Source organism: Terrapene carolina, unplaced genomic scaffold (assembly GCF_002925995.2).
Source record: "Terrapene carolina triunguis isolate 2854851 unplaced genomic scaffold, T_m_triunguis-2.0 Scaffold428, whole genome shotgun sequence".
NCBI lineage: Eukaryota > Metazoa > Chordata > Testudines > Emydidae > Terrapene > Terrapene triunguis.
Window position 1 is genome coordinate 1080274 of NW_020664779.1, and position 23302 is coordinate 1103575.

The 23302-nt window shown below is 41.9% G+C and overlaps 1 protein-coding gene across 1 annotated transcript; it reads left to right on the forward strand.

Moving 5' to 3' along the window:
* Positions 1–437: 437 nt before the first annotated feature.
* On the forward strand, positions 438–23048 carry LOC112102144 (prostatic acid phosphatase-like; the record flags this gene model as incomplete). Its single annotated transcript, XM_026658349.1, has 10 exons — positions 438–551; positions 7512–7607; positions 8742–8828; positions 9887–10039; positions 13358–13456; positions 16132–16236; positions 17061–17193; positions 21123–21205; positions 22210–22316; positions 22889–23048. Coding segments are annotated over exons 1-10 (1137 nt in total), but the record flags the coding sequence as incomplete, so codon positions are not given.
* Positions 23049–23302: the final 254 nt, after the last annotated feature.

The following is a 23302-nucleotide window of genomic DNA, read 5'->3' on the forward strand; positions in this document are numbered from 1 at the left end:
TGCAAAAATATGGAAATCTGGTTATTTATGGAATAATGACCCCCTTATTTTTAACCCCTCCCCCGCAAATCACCTGGGAAAAAACGAAACCACACTATTGTCAACCCCAAATGTTCAAAACTCATGAGGCAGGCTCACCAAAAATCATGAGATTGGTCTTAAAATCATGAGAGTTAGTAAAAATAATAGATTTGGCATTCTTTTTACTTGCCTTCTGGCAACACTGAATTAGGTTAAAAAGAATGTAAACAGCAACCTGGAAAGAAAATGATTTAAAAGGCTAGATGTGTTACATAATCACCCCCAAGTTTCTCCTGCATTTGAAATGCACAGGAAGCAGATCCACCCCTTTTGTCCTTTTGAAAGTACAGCTTCACTTCAGGTTGATAAACCTGAAGAGCTACTGTAGCTACAAAGCTTTTCCAGCTGCTGCCAGGATGGGAACGACACGGCTTCCATGCAGGTCCAGGAGTTTTTGCTTCGCTTTTAGTCTTTTCCTCATTCTGCTTCACCAAACTGCTGCAGAAAGAAGGCTGAAATTTGTTGTTGTCGTAAGTAGATGGCCTCTTCATTTAATCGCTGGTAATGATTTTAGTATGGTGTTCCTTGAATTGATAAAAATGTAAGATTTCAACCCCTCTTTGTACAGATTCCACAAGGAAAGAAATATTGTAGGCATTTCTATGTACCTACAATCAAGCCTTAAAGGCTCATCTTAATGAAGATAAAATAAGTCAAATTGTAAAGATTTTTTTACTAGTTAAAAGAAGATGTGTGGTTAAAGCACATGAACGGCAGTCAAGAGATTGGGGTTCTATCCTTGTCTGTCCCTCCCATCCTTTGTGTGCCCATGTCAATCTCTATGTGCCTCAGTTTTCCCATCTGTAGAGTTGAGGATACTTGCTTAGCTCATAGGTGTTTCAAAGGTAAATTCAAATGGAAGGCATGCTAGAAATGCATGTATTTTATTTCTTATGACAGCTGAATTGGCCTAGCAGCATGCAGAGGCATATGAAGCATCATTTATACAGTGTTGTGGTGTACATGCTGCATTAACTAGGATGAATTTGGAAACTGGCTGCAACAATTTTTCATGGCTTATTTCTAGTTTTAAAGTCTATAGAATGACAATATAATATCCATTTCCCCTCAACAGATTTGGGGAGGCTTTCCCCCAATGGATCTGGAATTTCAATAGTATGTTTTGAAGCTGGCCCTTTATATCTTTCTTTTTAGATATATATACGGGTGGCAGTGATAAAGAAGATTCAGTTTAAAGTGTTGTTGCCAATATTGAATCCTAGGCATTGGAATTATTGTTTGTAACAAGAAACTCTGTTATCCAAACATTCTTATACCTTCCACAGTTCCCAATGAGCACTTACTGATCCATGTAGAGAAAACAGTATGACCTATTGTGTGCTTACTCTACTGTCTGTGCCAAAGAAAGAAAATCTGTGATATTTCTTATGTCTCTACTGGCTGACGTTAGTAGGAGAACCATTTGGCTCGTGGGCCAGAACGTCTTATCCTACTCCCATTGACTTCAGTGGGAATCTCAAAGGGAGATGGATCAGGCACCAGGCAAAGAAGAGATCCAAGTTCTATTTTCAGCAACATGTTCAAAATCTGTCCCATTCATTAGTGCATGTATATAGGAATATCTTAAGAGTATGAAAGTGAGTGAAAGGGCACTGAATGCATAGGTGGCATCAGGCAGATGGCACATCTGGAGAATGGAACTCTCTAAAGCAGTGGTTCTCAAACGTATTGATCAGGCCCCCCTTCTTTGTGTCTGTAGTCGTTTATGTCCCTGCACCCCCCCACCCCCCCAAGTACATATAGCACCACCCAGCTCTGAAGGCAGAGCAGCGGCTGCTGGCCAGGCATCCAGCTCTGAAGGCAGTGCACACCAGCAGCAACACAGAAGGGTGGCAACATAGGTGTGGGAAGTAGAGGTGTGGGGGTGCTGCAGCACCCCTAGGTTTTGCATATGCAGGGTCCTGGCTGTCGGCCCCGTGTCTGGGGCTCGGCTTCTGGCCTTGTACCCAGGACTCCTCTCCTTTCCCCGACTTCCGCACCCAACCCCAGCTGTGGCCTCAGCCTTGGTCCCCTTACCCCGTCCATGTCCCGCCTCCCAAAGCCATGGCCCTGCTCCCAACCCCAGGTGTAGGGGCGGCTGAGGAGTGTGGACAGGGGTAAGGGGGGCGCAGCTCAGCACCCCCACTCAGGCCCTCTCAGAGGTCCAGAGAGGCCCGGGCCACTTCCAGCTTTTGAGGCCGCTACCCATAATAAAAATAAAAAATGACGACACATGAAAATAAAATAAGGCACCAAAAAAAGAGTGAGACATAATTTGAATATTTTTTATTTAACAAATGCTTTTCTAGCCTTTGTCTGTGCAAATGCACTAATTATTGAGGAAAAAATCTATCTTTCATGCAATATCACAATTGATATTAAGCATGGCAAGCCCATTCAAATGCTCTTATCGCATAGTTGAACGGTGCTAGTTCTTTACCTGCTTCAACACGTTGAAGGTGCTTTCACCTGAAGCCACTGATGCAGGCAAACTGGCAAAAATACACAATGCAATTGTGATATTAGGAAACACCCCAGAGTCCAAGTCTGAGTATTTCTTGAAGCAATTCCTTTGAGGCGCCCTTTAAGCTTGAGGCCCAGGCCAAATGGCCCTCCTGGCCCCCCCCCCCCCCCTCTGATTGGCCCTGCCCCCACTCTAAAAACTGTTCCAGCGCCACTGGGTGGCAATGTGAAAAGTGATATTCATCAATATCACTTTTCACAGCAGACTTAGAGTCCCATTGCCACCCTTATTTTTGCGCTGCTGCTGCTACCACAACGCTGGCAGCTGGAGCCCCACCACCTCCATGTGATGGATGGGGGGAAGAAGATCCCAAGGCTGCCTTCGGTGAGGGATTGAGGCGTGGGGTGGGGAAGAAGAGGCTGGGGCTCCAGCTGTCAGCCCCAGGCTGCCAGGACTCCAGCTGTCCCCTTTATCCCCACCTCCTGGATGTGCATGGCCCTTCTGCACGAGCCCCAGCTAATTGTGACTGACAGCCAGAGCTCTTCCCCCCCACACACCCCCAAGAAAAGGATACAGCTCGCACCTCCCTTGACACTTTCTCATGCCTTGGGAGGCCCGCCCCATAGTTTGAGGACCACTACTCTAAAGCAACTTAAGCTTGAGCTGAATAGGTGTAACTATGTTCTATAAATTGATGTCCTGGCCCAATTTATTAACTGAGAGTTCTGCAAAGCCATTCATAGGAGGTGCTCACTTTCTTGGAGAATCAAGTCCTTAATATCTAAGAACCACCTCTTTACCTCTATTCCATTCACTTTCTCCCACCCACTAAAAAAGAACATAGTACTCCATTTATTTCTAGGATAGCATACACCATTTTATTTATTTATTTCCTTACTTACAATAATTGCTATTCCAGAGAATTTTCATGTAAATTCTCCTCCTTTTCAGATAAAGGCTAAATTATTCTAGTATTCCAGTTACTCTTTAGCTGGTTGAGCAATCAGCTATACAATTTCTATAGATCTGGGTCTTACCACCAGAGTATATTTCCCCTTCCCTGGCACAGCTTCACTGGATGGAATTCTTATCTTTTAAGTGTTGTCTCCTGGGCTCACTGATTTGAGTTTGAACGATATACTGAAATGATGTGCCGAAATGGAAACTATTTTTACCCCTTTCTTTTTCTTATTACTTTTCCCTCCTAGCAGCAACTCACAGCATAAAGCACACCTGCAGCAGTAAACAAGACAAATGTTTCCCTTTCTTACTTTCAAGATTTTGCCACATTCTGAAAAGCTGCCAAGCTTTCTCCAGCTGACTTTCACCTTTGCGCTGACTCTGCACTTTGTGCTTTACAGACCACTAGTTCTTTTCACTGAACAGGAATAATTTAAGCCTTTTTATCAAAATGCTATTTTGACTTTCCTTCTGACGTGTAAACTTTAACCTCCACTGGAGCTGTTGTGCAGGGCCCTGATGCTGAATGTCAAATGCGATCTGGTAGAAAAAATGGGAAATATCTAGCAGAATCCCATTAGCTAGAAATGAACTTCTAAGACATTGCATCTATAAATCACAGATTCATAGAACCATATAGTCCCCACCCATGGATCTAGGAAAGAAGTCACTCGCCCAAAAGGTGAGTCATTTCTGAGAAGCTGAAGTTGCACCAAATCCTCGCTGTTGTAACACAGGATAGGCAGCATTGGAGAAGAGGCAGAGGGGTGTGGCACACAGGCAAAGAACCCAGGTAGTTCAAACACTTTGGAACCTTGAGCAAACCTGCTCAGCTTCCCAACCTCTGTTGATTTCCTGGCACTGGTAGCATGGCTGGTTTCATTGCCATACTGCTTTTGCCTCCCCACTCTCTCTATGATCTCTGTTGGGGTTAGTATGGCACAGAGTGAGCGTCAGGGGCTCAAAATTACCCAGAGCCATATATTTCCGCATAATTTACTATGTTTTCCAATGGACAATACCAGATGTTCCCCACCCACTCAATTTCCCCTTCCCCTCTTTTTTGTGCATTATGGTTCTGCCCACACTTGCCATCTTCTCTGCTCTGAGTTATGCAAGGAGAGATGGATCCTAGCTGTGAAGTTCAGATTCAAACTTCTACAAACTTGGGGGAGTCATTCGAATGCAGCGTTTTGGCTTGGGCCCATCTCTCGAGAGATGGAAACAAGATAAGGAAAAAACAGGCAAGGAAGAGATAGGAAAAGGACAAAAGGGAAGGAAACCCCGCTTATAAATATTGTTCAAACACTCCAGTTTTGGGAGGCAATTTGGTTTTGTTAAACCTATAAACTCAACTTCCTCCTCTGTTGTGACTTCCAAGAACCATGGGCTTAGGCCTCAGTAGTCTTTATTCAGCTCTTCACCCTTCCAATACAGAGAAATGGAGTTACATAAAGTTTATGCTATGCAGTGATCTTTAGATGAAGACATACAAACCAAGGTCTTTTCTGCTTTGTGTGGACTTAAAGAAGCCACGGAACTTTTCAGAAGAGGGTAAATCCCTCCTCTTCTAAAAAAGGTTTCTTTAATCTACACCGAACAGAAAGGACACTGGTTTATATGTTTTCATCTTAAAAACTCCCTCACACGTTCCCGCTCTTTACCCACCCAGACAGAGCTACAATGCTGTTTTACTCAGCACCATAAATATTCTTGAAGGAGAGAACTTTGAACTGAAGAGTGTGCAAGAAGTTATGTTGCATACAGAGTTCAGGATGCTGAGTGCTACTATTACAAATCTACCATGATTTTAGTGACTTGCTACTAGTTAACAAATAAGGCACGCTTCTGTATCAAGGGCTTGAGCCAACAGTCATTGAAGTCTACAGAAGTCTTTCTACTGACTTCAATGGGAGTTGGTCTGGGCTTAAAATTAGGAAAAAAATGTCTTGCTATGAAGTTACATTTTCAGTTGCATGCAAATTACATAGCTGCCTTTTAATTGGGAATTTAATCTTCATTCTTAGCAAAGCCATCAGCTTCTCCAAAAGAGCAAATTAATCCCACAAGAGACCTGTGGTATGTCAACATGACAAATACTTGGCCAAAGAAACAAACGACTTTTCTTCCCCATCCCCCCAGCAGAGATGCAAGTGTCCCACATTCCTTCACACTCTGTCCACTTGATTCAATCATCAGGGAACACAGCTCTTTACTTAATTATCTTGTTCATTAGAGGTACCGTGAGCAGGGATTAAAAACACTGTTTTAAGATTTTAAATCAGTAACAAAAAAGTGTGGAATTAAAAATTACATATAGATATGAAACATATTGAAAATCAGATTCTCCTTTGCTTACATCCCAACACCAGAGTTCAGGAATTTAGGGTTCTGTGTTTCTTCTGCAACATTTATTCACAACATTAGCACCTTACAGAAAGCTTCCTTATACTGCTTTAGGTGTTAGTCGGGACATCTATTCTAGCAAGATGAACTCTGAATTGGTAAAAATACAGTTACATTCACCTTAAAGGACTGGCAGCTTTTCTTTATTTTTAACACTCACCTTACCACCTGGTGTTTGTGGATATTGGTCTAGAGGGCTACCAGGAAGGGTGGGCATGGTAATTGGCACTTTTAGGGGAGTGGTTAAAAGCTGCATGCTTTAGGTTACCATCTGTAAAGTGAATATAAATAATAATAATACACCTCACAGCAGGTACTGGGGGACTTACTTAATATTTGTAAATTTTTGTGAGTTTCTGGGATGAAAGGTGCAGTAGCAGTGGAAAGTATTATTTATAATGAAGCTGTTTGCAAAATCAAATTGCTTTGTGGAAGTGTGATGCATTTATTCTCAAAGAAGCATCCAGTCCATAGTACTGCAAAGGCAAAGTCAGGGAATGAGTCTGAGATTATTTTAAATGGGGTACAGGATAAAATGGGGGGAGGGATTTGGTGTGGGGCATTTTTGTGACCCTACAGTATGAGCGAGTTGGCAAGGGAAATTCAGAGTTATTCAGAGCTATTTAGAACAGAATATGTAGGGCTGGCACTTTCTTTGTACACTGGAATAAAAAGACCACAAAAGCAATCATATATGCCCTCTGATGCATGACTCATGTCACCACTTGCCTTGCATGTGCATGCACAGTAGCTCATGTGTTCTGCTTATCAGAGGGACCAAACTCTCAGGGTAAAATCCTGGTCCCATTGAAGTTAATAGCAAAACTCCCACTGACTTCAAAGGGCCAGGATTTCACTCCAAGTCCACCCAAAATCTAGGTAGGTACCTTCTTAAATCAATCAGATTTACATGGCATACCAGTCATTTCAGACATATGTAAGGGCAAAAAATTCAGTTCCCCCTGTTTTCAGGGTTAATGGAAACAAATTCTTGAATTCAAACTTTTAAGAACAGTCCCGTCATCTGAGGTGACCAAAACAGGAAGTAACGTTGAGATAACGTATATTAGTATCTAGATCCAATGGAGTCAGATTGTGCCTTGCCCTTATGCAAGAGTGGGGGGGGAGGGGGGGGGGAAATAGCAGTCAGTAGATATTTACTAATATCAGTAGGTATTTACTATTTACTTAGCCAAAGCTAAGAACCTAAATCCATATTTAGGCCCCTGAATCAGTGGTCTGGTTTTCAGATGTGAGTATTCTCAAGTCAATCAGGCCACTTGTTTAGGTGTCTAAATATGGCTTTGGACGCCTACCTCTTGCATTCAGGTTTCAAAATTTTGGCCAATATACTTTTATGTCCTATGTGGGAAAAATCATCAGACTGTTCCCATTCACAGTTCAGTGGGCACCACAATGATACCTCAATATCTTAATATATACTTCAATCAGACTTGACGGGTTGACCGGTGTTTCTGCAGACTCTCCAGTTCTTTGGATTGCCCAAGAGGTGCTAGGACTAAAATGATATGCTAGTCTTCCAGACAAGTAAAAAGGAAACTCAAAGGGAATTAATTCAGTCTTTGATTCATCTCACTAGATTTTTCGACATGGTGACCGAACCCCAATTGAAAACTTTCCAACTGGTCTACACAAAGAAAGCGAATGGCCACAGGGATTTGGACAGCTTACCAAGGTTTGTTGGCTTTTCACAGAAATGAGAACATTAATGCAATAAAAATTATGCAGGTGTCTGATCTGTGACTGACAAAATATTAGCAACTAACCAGGTAGGTGTAATTCATAAATTAAACCTTTAGTGCAGTGATATTTCACCAGTAGGTGTTAAATTCCATCTGGCTCTTTATAGGTAGAGATGTGACTCAGCCTGGCGGGAAGGTATTGCACACCTTCCTGATGATGTGGCTGTATTCAGATAAGAGGCAATTTAAATAAAAAAAAAATACATAATCATGCTGGTTAGACCTGTATTTGTGTTGGCAATCCATTTAAGATAAGAAAAAACTTCTTTGTCTTAGCATGTAGAAAGCTGCTCTAATTTATTTTCATTAATAATTTTGAAATGTTCCATTCGTTATTTTTTATTCTAAGTATGTGAAATTCTTTTGTGGATCTCTGAGACTCCAGTTCAATAAAAGTGCTTGTTTGGCTGCTAAAGGTTAAGGGATCCTACCCACAGTCTTGGAGAGATCTAACAGAACAGATAGAATACCACTCCAAAACATGCTGCTGTTACACCAAAACAAGATGGCAGAATGTAATTAAAGGGATGAGAGTCAAGCTACAAACTCAGGAGTCAGATCAATAATTTAGTAACAGTGAGTTACTATGAATAAGCCAATCATTTTCTTCATAAGTATTTGAATCAAATAAACAAACACACTCATTTGGCACTAACTGACCACTCAACTTACTGGGCATGATTCTCCTCACACACACCCTACAGTGTAAATCAGGAATAACTCTGCTGAAGTCAGTGGAGTTACATCAATATGAAAGCTCTAAGTGAGAGTAGAATCAGGCCCAACATCTCTCACAGCAGGACATAAACTATGACTTAACTATTAACACCCTCAATATCTTAGAAAGTATAGTGTCCTAGTATACTGATACTAGTTTATGGATATAAGTGAACGTTCCCATTGAAAAACAAGATGTAAACATGCACGAAGCATACAATATGGCATAAAAATGGTTAATGATCACTTGAAAAATTCACTGAAGACAGAAGGAAGAGTGGAAAGAAAAGCTGTATTAAAGTTTCACAACCACCTTAAACTGACACTCACCTGTACTGCTGTCCACACAGATTGGAATGCAGCAGCAATATGAGCTTGGACAGTATATGCGGAAAAGATACTCAAACTTCTTGAATGCCACATATAACCGGCATGAGGTAAGCATCAGAATTTGTGTGAAGGAAAGTTCTCTTGCACCATTGGACTGTGAGACTTGTACTACTGGGTCAAAAAACCCCCCCACCATATTAAAGCAAGAGATAAGGTTAACAACATTTCAGCATTTTTGAAAATCAGGCCACTTAATTAGATGCATAAATATAAATTAAGGAACCTAACGTTAAGCACCTAAATTTGAAAATTCTGGCCATAGAGCACATCATATAAAGGGTTAACAGAATTTCAGAAAGTCACAAGAGAGGGAGGGAAACTGCATTACAGTCCCACATTTCCCTAAAATCCTGCCCCACTGGGCTAATGGATGAGGCTGAAGATGAGAAATGCTCTAAGCATGGCTGAAAAGGCTGATACTCGGATGATATCCTAATCAGGGGCCTGTTAGCTGAGAACATTCTTATTGCGAAAAATGTATATAATGGAAGTAATAGGGTATACTGTGAACTATGATGGGCAGGGGAATGAAGGCAGCACCAGCAAACACCATGTGTAAACTGTCAACCTTGCCCCAGAAATGGCACACACAAGTAATTTAAAACACATCTTAAACATACAAACCTATACACAGGGGTGCTGGAACAATTTTTATAGTGGGGGTGCTGAGAACCATTGAACCAAACTGTATACCCTGTATATAATAGAAACCACTTCAAGCCAGGGGGTGCTGCAGTACCCCCCGCGCCTCTAGTTCCAGCTCCTATGCCGATACATGCTTGAATCTCAGAGGAACGGATAAATGATTTTTTAATCTAGATTTTAATGCTTATTCATAATTTTTTCAGTGTTTAGATTCCAAGGTAAAAGGTGCAGTAGAGAAATTCCATTTAGACTGATGAAGTAGATTCCTAGAAACAGGACTTAAGTGTGACTTAAGTGGTGCACAAATCTACTGCTAGCCCTCTGCACAAGGGTGAATTTCACCTTTTGTGATTTATGCAAAACAGGAGAAAGGAAAAGAGGGAAGCATGGAATGGGAATTTGGATAAAATTGCCCTCTTGTTAATTATTAGGAAAAAAATATTTCTCATTTTACTTTCAGATTTTCATTCAAAGCACAGATTATGATCGAACCATTATGAGCGCTCAGGTATATCTCGCCGGACTCTTTCCCCCAGTGGGCAACCAGATCTGGAATCCCCAGATCCGTTGGCAACCCATCCCATTTCGCACTGTGCCACTATTAAAAGACCATGTGAGTACCAATTGGGAACTTTCCACCTCTGATCAGATTTTTCAGTAGGAACACAAATTAGGAGATGAGAAAATATCATTCCTCTCAACATGTTCAATCCAACACCTTCCATAGCTGGTGGTCTATAAATACATGCAGTCATGCAGGCCCAACCATAACTGTTGCATGAAAGTCTACAGGGGCTGAACAGCTGACATGCATTCCTCATCACCATCTCCTCCACAGGGAAGCTCTGATGTTATCCTGTCAGGAATGAAGCTGAGGAAGTTCCACTAAAATCTTTTCATGGGGGCAGGTTCTTTCTTTCAGACAGACAGACAGACCTTTAAGGTGGTTTCAAGTTTAAATGTGCTTTGTACTCTTCCCTGCCTGACAGGTTTGCTCCTGAGGTCAGCCAAGGAGAGACGTTTACATCAAAACTGAAACGATCTCTCTGTGGTTATTACTAATTTATATTGCAGTAGCACCCAGGGGCCTCAGTTATAGATTGGAGCCCCATTGTGCTAGGTGCTTTATAAACACATAATTGAAAGACAGACCCAACCCTGAGAAGCATACAGCCCAAGTGAATGTATCTAACAAATGACAGGGCAGGTAGAAGCTATGGCATAAACAACTCTTCCTGACTGACTCAGGTACAGATCTGTCAGCCGAGGGGGCTGCTGCAACGAGGCACTGTGCAGGCCAAAGATTTAACAAGAACAAAAGCTGCGGAGAGCAGGGACAGAAAGGGCTTCATTCCTCATGCTATCTACAGTACTTTGAGGAAATAGAAACAAGAAACAATAAAACCACCACACACCACGTCATCAGAGGATGGGCCACTGTCATTAGGCCACCATGCCTGTCTGCTCCAGAGATGTTCATGAGCACTACTCCATTCTAAAGCCATGTGTGAAAGTGAGATGTGCGTCAAGGAAACTGGATGAGACCCAGCTTGAACCTTCACTCTGTCCTCCAATGAAGCAAGAGGAAGGGAGGTTTGCAGGTGGGAAGGGCTTGAAAGAGGTTTTGATAAGCATCAGACCTGTCAGATGTTTATCCAAACCAACACCTCCAAACTCTCTGAGTCACCACTTTAAAGGGAAAGGGAGCTGTGGGAGGAGACAAGGTCATTTGCATGAGTGCTCTTCTTCCCTGTCAGGTCTGCAACTTTCCCAGGTGTGGGAATTAAAGTTGAATTACAATGACTTCCTGGAGCAACTTGAAGTTTCTGCTGAATAGGCCAACCACCTGTAAGCCAGGAACTCTGTCTTCCCGAACCTTCCATATCTAGATGTCTGTGGGTATTTTCAAGCCCCAAACAACACAGACTGGGAAATTAAGGCAAAGTATCATATAGTAATAAACCTGATCACAGATTATTTTCTTGGCCTATTGTGATCCATTAAGAACTGACAGTTAGCAGCACTGTGTACTACTTAATGAAACCAAAGAGAATGGCTTAAGTAATAACACCCAAAGGGTGGTAATTAAGCAAAAGGAATGTTTGTTATTGTGCAATTCCAAAGCCTCCCAATGTAGCCTTGAACCTCCAAGGTGTGCCGCTATTACAGAAGAACACGCACTCTGGAGGTCATGCAATATTTCCAATTTAAAATGTTAACTCCTCTCTGCTAGCATCTGCTCCAGCCTCTGTATTGACACTTCAGTGAGGAAGGACCATTACAGGGGGAAGCACTGGAGGTGCATTCTGCCCAATTTACCCAGAGTGAAATTCACATTAGGTCAGAGAAGGCCAATACAAGACATGCAACACTTAAGTCCCTCTTAAGCCATCAAAGCTGGGCTTAAGCAGGAATTAAGTGATACATGCGTTGTGCATATTCTCTGAATAAGGATGAATTTCACACATGGTGAATTAAGCAGTAATGAAGCTATTACATAGGCACCCTTTCTATATTTAGGAGCACAATTCACTTCTGTCTCTTGTTTATTCCCAAGAATACTTAACGGCAAAACAGGTACCATGTTATTGTGGTTCCACTAAAACAATGCCATATTTTACACACGAATCTGAGAGCAGGATTTGGACAAAGAAACTAAACTTTCAGCAGTCTAATATGCAGGTTCCAGTGCTGGGCTGTATTTGGTGTGACTCAGAAGTTGAGAAGTGGGGAAAAAGTAGTTTCAACCACCTTTACCCACTGGATCCTGGGAAAGGGGCCAGTTCTCAAAGCAGTTCTAAGATATACACAGCGGCTTAAGAGGGTCATTCTGACAGTAGGGATCAGCTAGATTAACGGCTTCCTCGACATGCCAGCAAAATCTTCCACTGCCCAAATTCACCAAGTATATGAACAACTTGCACCAATGGATTGGCACAAAGCAGCTGCAGCATGTTCATGAATCTGATCCACAACGGTTAGACACCACAATGATAGATGAAGCTAAGTTGGGTTAAATAGATAGTCACAATGGTCCAGATCCACCAAGGTATTTAGGTGCCTAAACCCCAGACTGTTTAAGTACTTATCCACAATGGAACACTCACTGGGCAAGAGGAGAGAGAGAGAGAGAGAGAGAGAGAGAGAGAAATGCTGTAGGTCAGTGGTTAGGGCACCACCTAGGAGGTGAGAAACTCCAGGTCCAGTCCCCATGCTCCAATCACTCTTTCATTATTTAGCCATAGTTATTTAGCAACAGCTTCCACAGGAGAGATTGAAGAAGCCCTAAATCAGAATATCCCATAGCTCAGGAGTTGGACAATGTGCCTGAGAGGGTGGAGACCCCAGATCATATCTTTTCTCCCTCTCTGGCAGAGAGGGGGAAGTTGAACCTGGGTCTCACAGATCCCAGGTGAGTGCTCTAACCACTGGACAAAAAGCTATAAGGTGGGCACCCCCTCCTCTGGCTGTTGTGTGTGGAGCAAGGCAGGCGCTTAACTCAATGTCTCAAGAAGTAGCTTAAGTACTTCAGCTGCCTGACTCCATGTGGCTGATTCCTATTCATGGATTGCTAAGCAAAGATATGCACCTCCCTTCAGCCTGGACTAAGGTACCTAACTCTGAGAGAGACAGCCAGTGGTTAGCACACATCCCTGTCATCAGCAACTGCCATTGGCTAGCTTGGGCAGCTCCCCACCTAGCCATGCTGGCTTTTGTGGATCACAGTCTAAGGAGCCTACCTCTCCCCTTCATTGGATAGGGAGCTTAGACCCCTTTCTTAGGCTTTGTGGATCCCAGTGTTGTTCCTGTTATTTCCTAGGCACCTAAAAGTTAGGAGCTGTGATGCCCAATTTTGCAACACCTATGTTCCTGTGTGGATCCCATTCAAAGTGCCTGACCACATGACAAGTTTAACTTTTTTTTATTTCAGATTCTGCACTTTCCTTCTTCTAACTGTCCATGTTTTGATGAACTTCAGAATGAAACCCTGACATCATGGCAATTTCAAAACAAGTTGCAACCCTATATGGTAAAACAAAAAGGAAAGACTGTAAACTTAAGGGATTGTAACATTGGATTGTTTCCATTTACTGAAATGCTGTTACTGTCTCCCGAGGAACAACAGCCTCTTAAAAATAAAATTACCACAAGACAGGCTAATATTACTATAAAAATATTAATATACTTGTACACTGAACAAGTCTCAAATATATATTTAAACTTGAGTTTTATTTTAATTTTAATGTTTAGATGTGAATGTATCACTAACTAGCTCAGGCTATTTTGAGTTATATTTAATTTGTGCTAAATAGTCTAATGAGACTGAAAATATTCCGGAGGCAGCAATTTCCTGCACTACAGTGTAGCACAGAACCAATCATACAGATGTGATTACTCTGCTGAAACTGAGGAGAAATAAAGACCTCAGGATGTGACTGTTGCAATGCAAAACCAATGTAAAAACAACTCAAGCATTTCTCCTTGTGCAAGTTTCATTACAATGCTATTTATTTGCATCCTCTCACCCAAAGTTGAGCAGTGTTTCTGCTTTGGCCTTGACACACATCTTCACCCAAATACCCCCCAACTTTTCCTGCTACAGCCTCCGTAAGCCTAGCAATAAGTAAATAGGGTGAACAGGCCTTGAACAACACAGACAGTCTATGGAGTAGCCACTGCTACATTGGGTAGCCTGCTCAAGCAGTGCCTAGTTGTGCTGCCTCAGTGTCACTAGGCAGTTCCTGCTTCTTCCTTGTTTTATGGGGGAAAGCAAGCTGTGCCCAACTTTTACCTTGTGCAGCTTACTTCCCACTCTGCACCAACTGCTGTGCTGGCCAGCTTCACCCATTCCCACAGCCACCCTCTGCAGGAGCACAGAGCAAGGGTCCCTGCAGAACCAGTTGTGAAACCCTTACTCACACGAATAAGTGCACAGTAAGGCCTGGTCTAAAATAGGAATTTACTTTCGTATGGCTACATCTCTCATGGATGAGACAAAGCCTGCCCCCCCCCCCACACACACACCCCCACTCAGCTATACCAACTATATAATTACTATAGAATTCTTCCATCGACCTTGTGCTGGTCTATACCAAGGGTTAGATCAGTATAGCTAGATCTCTGGGGGGTTGGATTTTTCACATGCCTGAGAGACATATAGACCAGGCCTAACATGAGCAGGGCTTCACAAATGGTCTCTGGATATGGTGCATAAATAGGTTATTGCAAAAAAGATAAGGAAGGCAGAGCCCTGCATAACCTCAGGCAGTTTCAGGCCCCTCGGGGTTAGAAGGAAAGACAACTCTCACAAACATTACATTGCGGGTACCTTTTTTTTTTTATAAAGTCAAATTGATATAAATCATTCACAAGGAGCGAAGGACATAGTGGGGCTTCCATATTTCACATTCATTTCACTCCAATGTAATTCTGCTTAATTTTCACAGGACTGGTAGTCAAGGACTGTGGTTCTCAAACTGGTTGCCATTCTGGTAGTCCAGAGGCAAGGTGCAGGATTGCTCAGTTTTTGAAAGATTTTTCCAAAGTCAGTCCTAGAGGTGTAGAGGTCACCTGGCTGCCAGCTAGAGTGTACACATTCTGGTGACATTTAGATGGCGTCTCGTATGATTCATTTAATTATCAGAACCCCAAAGCTGATATAGTTTTTCAGGCTGTTTCAAAGAACTGATCCTCTTCCTGGATTGAAAATCCCACATTCGCTACATTCTTTGCCCCATACATTGCAACCTTACAGCAATATGTAATGATGTTTTGTCACAAGGACACAAGCTGCAAATGCATGAACCAATATTGTAAAATACACATATTAAACAGTGATGGGAGAATCCTAGAGTTTTCAAGAAGCAACTTAAACTTTGGATGCTTATCCAACCCCACCAAACTGCTCAACTGCTCATACACAAACAACCCTCCCCCATTAAGAGGCCTCAGTCCCCGCAAACTGTTGTCTTCTGTGGGAGAGAGAAGGCTGGTGGTCTGCTATCCTCACCAGAGTGACTGGGAGCAAATAGCAGGTCTTGTCTCCTCTCCTCACCACCATCTTCATGGGGCAGCTGGCAAGCCTGGTTCCCTTTTTGGCATCTTTGTGAGACATCTCTCCCATCCCAACATTGCCCTTTTCCAGTCATCCAGGCAGTTTCCCTTTTCCTGTCACTACATAATTTGTTTTTCTCTCTTCCTTCTTTCCTGAATTCTTCCTCTGGGCTTTGTTCCCATTCCATCCCGTAGGTTCTCCACCTCCCTCCTGCCTTGGGGTTTCCATTTCCTTTTTCCCTTGTTCCTCTCTTCCGCTTCCCCTTCCCCCAGTGCCTTCTCTCTCTTTATCCACTTCCCCAAGGGAGCTCCCATTTTGGAAGGTTCACTTGAAGAGGTGAGTGAGGTTGCACCTTCTCCTTGGGGTGAAGTACTCAAGGCAGGGAGAGAAGCAGCAGCAAGTGGAGCCTTCCAATGAAGAATAGCAAGGATGAGCAAAAGGCAGTCACAGAAACCGAAAGAGCAGTAGCATCTAGGGGCCACGAGTGAGAACTGCAACAACAAAAAACCCTCATTGGGACTATTCACATGTGTAAAGTTAAGCACGCATGTAAGAGTTTGCAGGATCAGGGCCTATGAGTCCACATGAACATGTATCTGAGTGTATTGAGGCATTCATTGTGTACGTTTCCTTTTGTTTTTGTCTTTCAGGGTGTTTTAAAAACTATGGCAGCTAACACAGGATATGACCTGGACACACTCAAACAACTGAATAAGTTCAAAGCCTGGAATACGTACGATACTCTGCTTTGTGAGGTATTTAAAAGAGAAAGCGAGAGGGAGACTAATCCAGAAGATCTGATTCAGCTAAACACAGCAATTTGGTTTCAACCAAACACAGTAATGACTGATCTTCTGTTCTGTCCTGAGCTTGGTTTCTTTTCAGCACCATTTGAAGAATGGTGAATGATAATGAAGCATAATTTAGTGCATTAGAAAAGGACATTCTCAAAGCGTAGTTTACAATTTAGAAAACTAATCTTCATTCATCCCTGTTATTTATCATCCCTTTAAAACAGGACACTAAAATCCATCTCCTCATATTATTTCCCTTTCTGTACAACCCAGTGAGTTACTGTAGTTACACAAGCATGCTGAGAAGCTCATCATGATTTTTGCTAATAGAAAAAAAGTATTTTCTTTAGAACAACTCCTTATAACTATAGAAATACTTAGCTGGAAGCTGAAAATAAGTGGTAGCAGCATTGTCTAGTGGTTAGAACAGGGAACTGGGAGTCAGGAAATGAGAGTTCCCCACTATGAGCTAGATTATGCCTTGCAGATCCAGTGGTAGAGAAGGGGCAGGAGTGAGTTGGCCAGGGAGGACATGCCAAACCCGCACACTAGCAGAAACCAAGATGGAAAGCGACTGCAGAAAGAGAAAGAATTACATTTCCATTGGGGCCCCAATGGAACTTCCCTAAAAGGGTGTACCGGGGGAGATGCCAGGAAATGAAGCCACACGATGAAGGAACTGGGAGAAAGCCACAGGGAGTCCAAAGGCAACAGTGTAAGGGTGGGCTGGGGGAAAAGAAAATGAATGGGAGAAAAATAATGTTCATTTTCCTTTTTTACTATAGAGTATTCACAATTATACTCTCCCTAAATGGGCTTCTCCAGATATAATGAAGAAGATGAAGGAGCTGGCAGCATTGTCCTTACAGTCACTCTTTGGGATATACAAAACAAAAGACAAATCACGACTACAGGGAGGTAAATAAAATATTACACAGCACTGAAAAGGGAGGAGCTGATACTATATGACAAATCAAGTCTCCGTACTCATGCAAAGCTCCTTGTTAAAATGGCACTACGATGTGTTTCTAAATATACCTGGACACAGTAATAAACATTTAAAAATGTATTTTGAACACTGGTATTTGCATGATCCCTGGGATGTCCTAAATGTACATTTCCTGAATGTAGAAATGCCTTTAGTTACCCTAGTCCAAATTTAAGAGATGGTTGCAGAAATCCTAGGGTAAGATTCAAGGCCATTCTGACCTGAGCCTGACATAGAATCATAGGACTGGAAGGAACCTTGAGAGGTCATCTAATCCAGTCCCTCTGCCTCATGGCAGGACTAAGTATTATCTAGACCATCCCTGTCAGGTGTTTGTCTAAACGGCTCTTAAAAATCCCCAATGATGGAGATTCCACAACCTTCCTAGACAATTTATTCCAGTGCTTAACCACCCTGACAGTTAGGAAGTTTTTCCTGATGTCCAACCTAAACCTCCCTTGATGCAATTTAAGCCCATTGCTTCTTCTCCTATACTCAGAGGTTAAGAAAAACATTTTTCTCCCTCCTCCTTGTAACCACCTTTTACGTACTTGAAAATTGTTATGTCCCCCCTCAGTCTTCTCTTTTCCAAACTAAACAAACCCAATTTTTTCAATCTTCCCTCATAGGTCATGTTTTCTAGACCTTTAATCATTTTTGTCGCTCTTCTCTTGACTTTCTCCAATTTGTCCACATCTTTGCTGAAATGTGACGCTCAGAACTGGACACAATACGCCAGTTGACACCTAATCAGCACAGAGCAGAAGAATTACTTCTCGTGTCTTGCTTACAACACTCCTGCTAATACATCCCAGAATGATGTTCACTTTTTTTGCAACAGGGTTACACTGTTGACTCATATTTAGCTTCTGGTCCACTATGACCCCCAGATCCTTTTCCACAGTACTCCTTCCTAGGCAGTCATTTCCCATTTTTTATGCGTGCAACTGATTGTTCTTTCCTAAATGGAGTACTTTGCATTTGTCCTTATTGAATTTCATCTTATTTACTTCAGACCATTTCTCCAGTTCACTCTGAATTTTAATCCTATCCTCCAAAGCACTTGCAACCCCTCCCAGCTTGGTATCATCCGCAAACATTATAAGTGTACTCTCTATACCATTATCTAAATTATTGATGAAGATATTGAACAGAACCAGACCCAGAACTGATCCCTGTGGGACCTCACTTGTTATGCCCTACCAGCATGACTGTGAACCACTGATAACTACTCTCTGGGAACGGTTTTCAAACCAGTTTTTTACCCATCTTATAGTAGCTCCATCAAGGTTGCATTTCCCTAGTTTTTTTATGAGAAGGTCATGCGAGACAGTATCAAAAGCTTTACGAAAGTCAAGATATACCATGTCTACCACTTTCCCCCCTATCCACAAGGCTTGTTACTCTGTCAAAGAAAGCTATCAGGTTGGTTTGACAGCATTTGTTCTTGACAAATCCATGCTGATTGTTACTGATCACCTTATTATCTTCTAGATGTTTGCAATTTGATAGCTTAATTATTTGCTCCATTATCTTTCAGGGTACAGAAGTTAAGCTGACTGGTCTTTAATTCCCCAAGTTCTCTTTATTTCCCTTTTTATAGATTGGCACTACATTTGCCCTTTTCCAGTCTTCTGGAATCTCTCCCATCTTCCATCATTTTTCAAAGATAATTGCTAATGGCTCCGATATCTCCTCAGTCAGCTCCTTGAGTATTCTAGGGTGCATTTCATCAGGCCCTGGCGGCTTGAAGACATCTAATTTGTCTAATTTTTAACTTGCTCTTTCCCTATTTTAGCCTCTTCTGATCCTACCTCATTTTTCACTGGTATTCACCATGTTAGACATCCAATCACCACCAACCTTCTCGGTGAAAACTGAAACAAAGAAGTCATTAAGCACCGTTGCCATTTCCACATTTTCTGTTATTTTCCCTCTCTCATTGAGTAATGGGCCAACACTGTCCTTGGTCTTCCTCTTGCTTCTAATGTATTTGTAGAATGTTTTCTTGTTACCCTTTATGTCTCTAGCTAGTTTGATCTCGTTTTGTGCTTTGGCCTTTCTAATTTTGTCCCTACATACTTGTGTTATTTGTTTATATTCATCCTCTGTAATTTGACCTAGTTTTCACTTTTTGTAGGACTCTTTTTTGATTTTTAGATCATTGAAGATCTCCTGGGTAAGCCAGGGTAGTCTTTTGCTCTGGTGTCCTTAATGGTGGCTCTTTGAAAAACTGCCAACTATCTTCAATTGTTTTTCCCCTTAGACTTTCTTCCCATGGGATCTTACCTACCAACTCCCTGAGTTTGCTAAATTCGGCCTTCTTGAAATCCATTGTCTTTATTTTGCTGTTCTCCCTCCTACCATTCCTTAGAATCTGAACTCTATCATTTCATGATCACTTTCACCCAAGCTGCCTTCCACTTTCAAATTCTCAACCAGTTCCTCCCTATTTGTCAAAATCAAATCTGGAACAGCCTTTTCCCTAGTAGCTTTCTCCACCATCTGAAATAAAAAATTGTGTCCAATACATTCCAAGAATTTATTGGATAATCTGTGCCCTGCTGTGTTATTTTCCCAACAAATGTCTGAGTAATTGAAATCCCCCATCACCACCAAATTCTGTGCTTTGGATTATTTTGTTAGTTGTTTAAAAAAGCCTCATCCACCTCTTCTTCCTGGTTAGGTGGTCTGTAGTAGACCCCTACCATGCCATCACCTTGTTTTTTACCCCTTTTATACTTACCCAGAGACTTTCAACAAGTCTGTCTCCTATTTCCAGCTCAACCTCAGTCCAAGTGTATACTTTTTTAATATATAAGGTAGCACCTTTTCCCTTTTTTCCCCTGCCTGTCCTTCCTGAGCAAGCTGTACCCTTTTATACCAATATTCCAGTCATGTGTATTAGCCCACCAGGTTTCTGTGATGCCAACTATGTCATAGTTGTATTTATTTACTAGTATTTAAATGAATGACAGCAGCCTAGACCTGGTTTAGGTTCTATTTGTCCAACATTAAATCTAATTGTTTATTGAACTTTGATTTGTTTTCTCTCATTTAATGTTAACCTTGGAAACACCTTCATGGTGACCTCACTGAGGCCCAGATATAAACCTGCCCCCAAGCAGCTCCGGGCACAGCTGATGATAGGGGATTCAGAGTCCTTGGTAGCCCTCTCATCTTGGGTCTGGTTCTACATTGGTTCCCACCATAGAGTAAAGTAGAAGAGCCTCAAGCCAGCTCTAAACTCCACTGCCTGACAGCTGGCCCCCAGGGCTCTAGCAGGCAGGGATTGACAAACTGCAGGGACACCTCAGCCACATCCCTTCTCCCTGGCCAAGCCCCTATGCTGGGAGCAGGAAAGGGAATGGTGTAGGTGCCACTAGAAGGATTCCTCCATTGGCTGGTTCTGCTGGCTTTAGGACACTTTTGTTCTGGGAGAACAGCACAAAAGTGCCCTAGGCTAAAAAGACTCAAGAACCAAGCCTTGAGGGAAAAGGCAACAGTCAGAATTTATGGCAAGTGAATGGTTGAAATATTTCTCTTACACGCAGCTGTTAATAGAAGGAAATGTAATCGAGGAGAAGGCAGCGCAGCCTAACTTAAGGGGCAGGCCTTGTAACCCTGATTCTCAGCGTATTCTAGCCTAGGTTCTAATGCTCCTGTTTCTCAAACTACCCTGGGTTAAACATATTTTTTTTCATTTCTGTAACGTCCACTGTCAAGCTCTAAATTCCATGTGAACTAAAAATGAATTACAGATCTTCCTGTTTAATACCTGGGATCTTTGCGTTTGGGCTTCCAGCTGAATACACTTTATTCATCAACATCCTCATTGCTCTTCTCCATCTTCTTTAAGGTGTCCTGGTGAATGCTATTCTAAAAAGCATCAAAAACGCAACTCAACCGTCAAACAAGAGAAAAATTCTGATCTTTTCTGCAGTGAGTAACTTTATTTTTCCTAAATGTTGGATTGATATGTTTACTAGTGGGAATTCAACAGAATGGGCTTCATTTGACTTGTACTAGGAGCAAATGCAGGGGAGAAATTATAAGCAATGTTACCAATGTATTTTGATGCAACAACTTTCCAGTGTTAAAAGAAAAAGGTTACATTCCTGCTACAAGTTAAGACCAGCAATGATATGATACAATTGGACTCAACACACTGAATGGAATTTTGTATTTTTGCAACATGTGCAACAAACAAAAACATAGGATTTACTCCTCATCTTCAGCCAACCTGTGCTTGGCAAAGGCAGCTTTACTCTCCACTAATCCCAATTCTAAGACTTGGCCCCCAGTGCAACATAGAGCAACGTCAGGGCTTCTCTAAGAGGTATCCTGATGTAACAAACCACCAAGGTGCTGTTCTACTAGCAGGGGATCACTGGAATATAGCAGCACTTCAACCACATCTCCCACACGTAATCTATAGTTCTGCTGGCTATGCCAGTTATATGCCACCTGGAGATTCCCCTAACTTAAGCCATCTTTACAGCCACTTTGTGCAGCTGGCTTGGTGCAAACGGGCTGTATGAGATCTATATTTTTCATTTTAACATATTGTAACCAAATTCATACTTGGTGTAACTCAATTTATTTATCTGTTGCAATTTATAAAGTATCTATGGTTCTAGACCCTGTATAGTGATTAAAATACAACAATTAGAGTGGTATATAAACAAGCTCAGTAAACATACAAACAAGAGACATACTCTAGGGAAAGATTTGGATTCCTTCCTCCCCCCTTCAATACCCTGCCATGGGTTTTCCTGCAAAAGGGGCAATGGGTTTCTCAAAAATAAAAAACAAAGACTATAACTGGGGTTTTACTTTAATATCCCTTCCTATAACTAAAAAAGGTTGTTGGAAGTAGGGGCAGCAAAACCCCACTTAAAAGCAACTACTGTATTACATGTGAGCATTATTTTTCTTTTTTATAGCATGACACCACAATTGGTGCCCTTCAGATGGCGCTCAATATTTTCAATGGAAAACTGCCATCGTACAGTGCTTGCCAGTTTTTTGAACTCTACCAAGAAAACAGTGGGCAAGTATCTTGACACATCTGCAGCAAGCAAATGTGTTTTGCTTTCAGATACCAATTCATTAATGCCTTAGATTATTTTTGAGAGAAAAGCATCCTCATGAAATATAATTATATTTTAAATGAATTTTACTGAGCAGTCCTATTCACAATGTTGCATTAAATGCATTCAAAACTAATAATTGACTGAAATATGAGAGAGAGAGAGAAAGAAAACACACTTAAGTTTAGTGGTGGGAATTAAGTGAATGGATAAATGTGACTGCTTCCCTAAATGGTAGCGATAGTTTTCAAGCTACCCCTTAAAGCTTATCACAGTCAAACATCCTTACATAGGGTCTGGTTCTGTTTTCATTTAATTAAATATTTCAAAAGGGCCTGCTGACATGACCTGTGACTTTAGCAGTGACATGACTGTTCTAAGGAGCACTGAGCTTTGGGCGTCTTTGCCAAGGTCTCTATTCCTGAAGAATTTGTTCTACAATAATTTCCATTAACAAAGGCTGTGTCTCTGAAGAGGAAATCTCAGATATAAAGATCTAATCTTTCTTTTTCTTCCGGGCGCTGCACATCAGGCACTACAGCATTGAAATGTACTTTCGGAATGACTCCTTGACGGATCCTTATCCACTCAGGCTACCAGGCTGCACGCATCCTTGTCCACTTGAGAAGTTTGCTAAGTTGGTCTCTCCTATCATAGTGGAAGACTGGTCAAAAGAATGTGGAAAGTGTCAGGTGAGGGATTCCCAGAGTTGAGGAAGCAGATCCCAGCCACACACCTCTGCACAAACACCAATCCCCTGCCCCCTAGGGGGTCAGAGTTCATGTCTGGATCAAGCACCATGCTTAACAACAGAACAACACTTATCTAACCCAGGCAAAGCCAGGAGTAGACCCAAGGCAAGATGTCTGGTTTGAGATAACAGACCTCCTCACCTCGATACAGCACAGAGCCCCTGTCCCCATATCTGGCTAGACACACACAGACT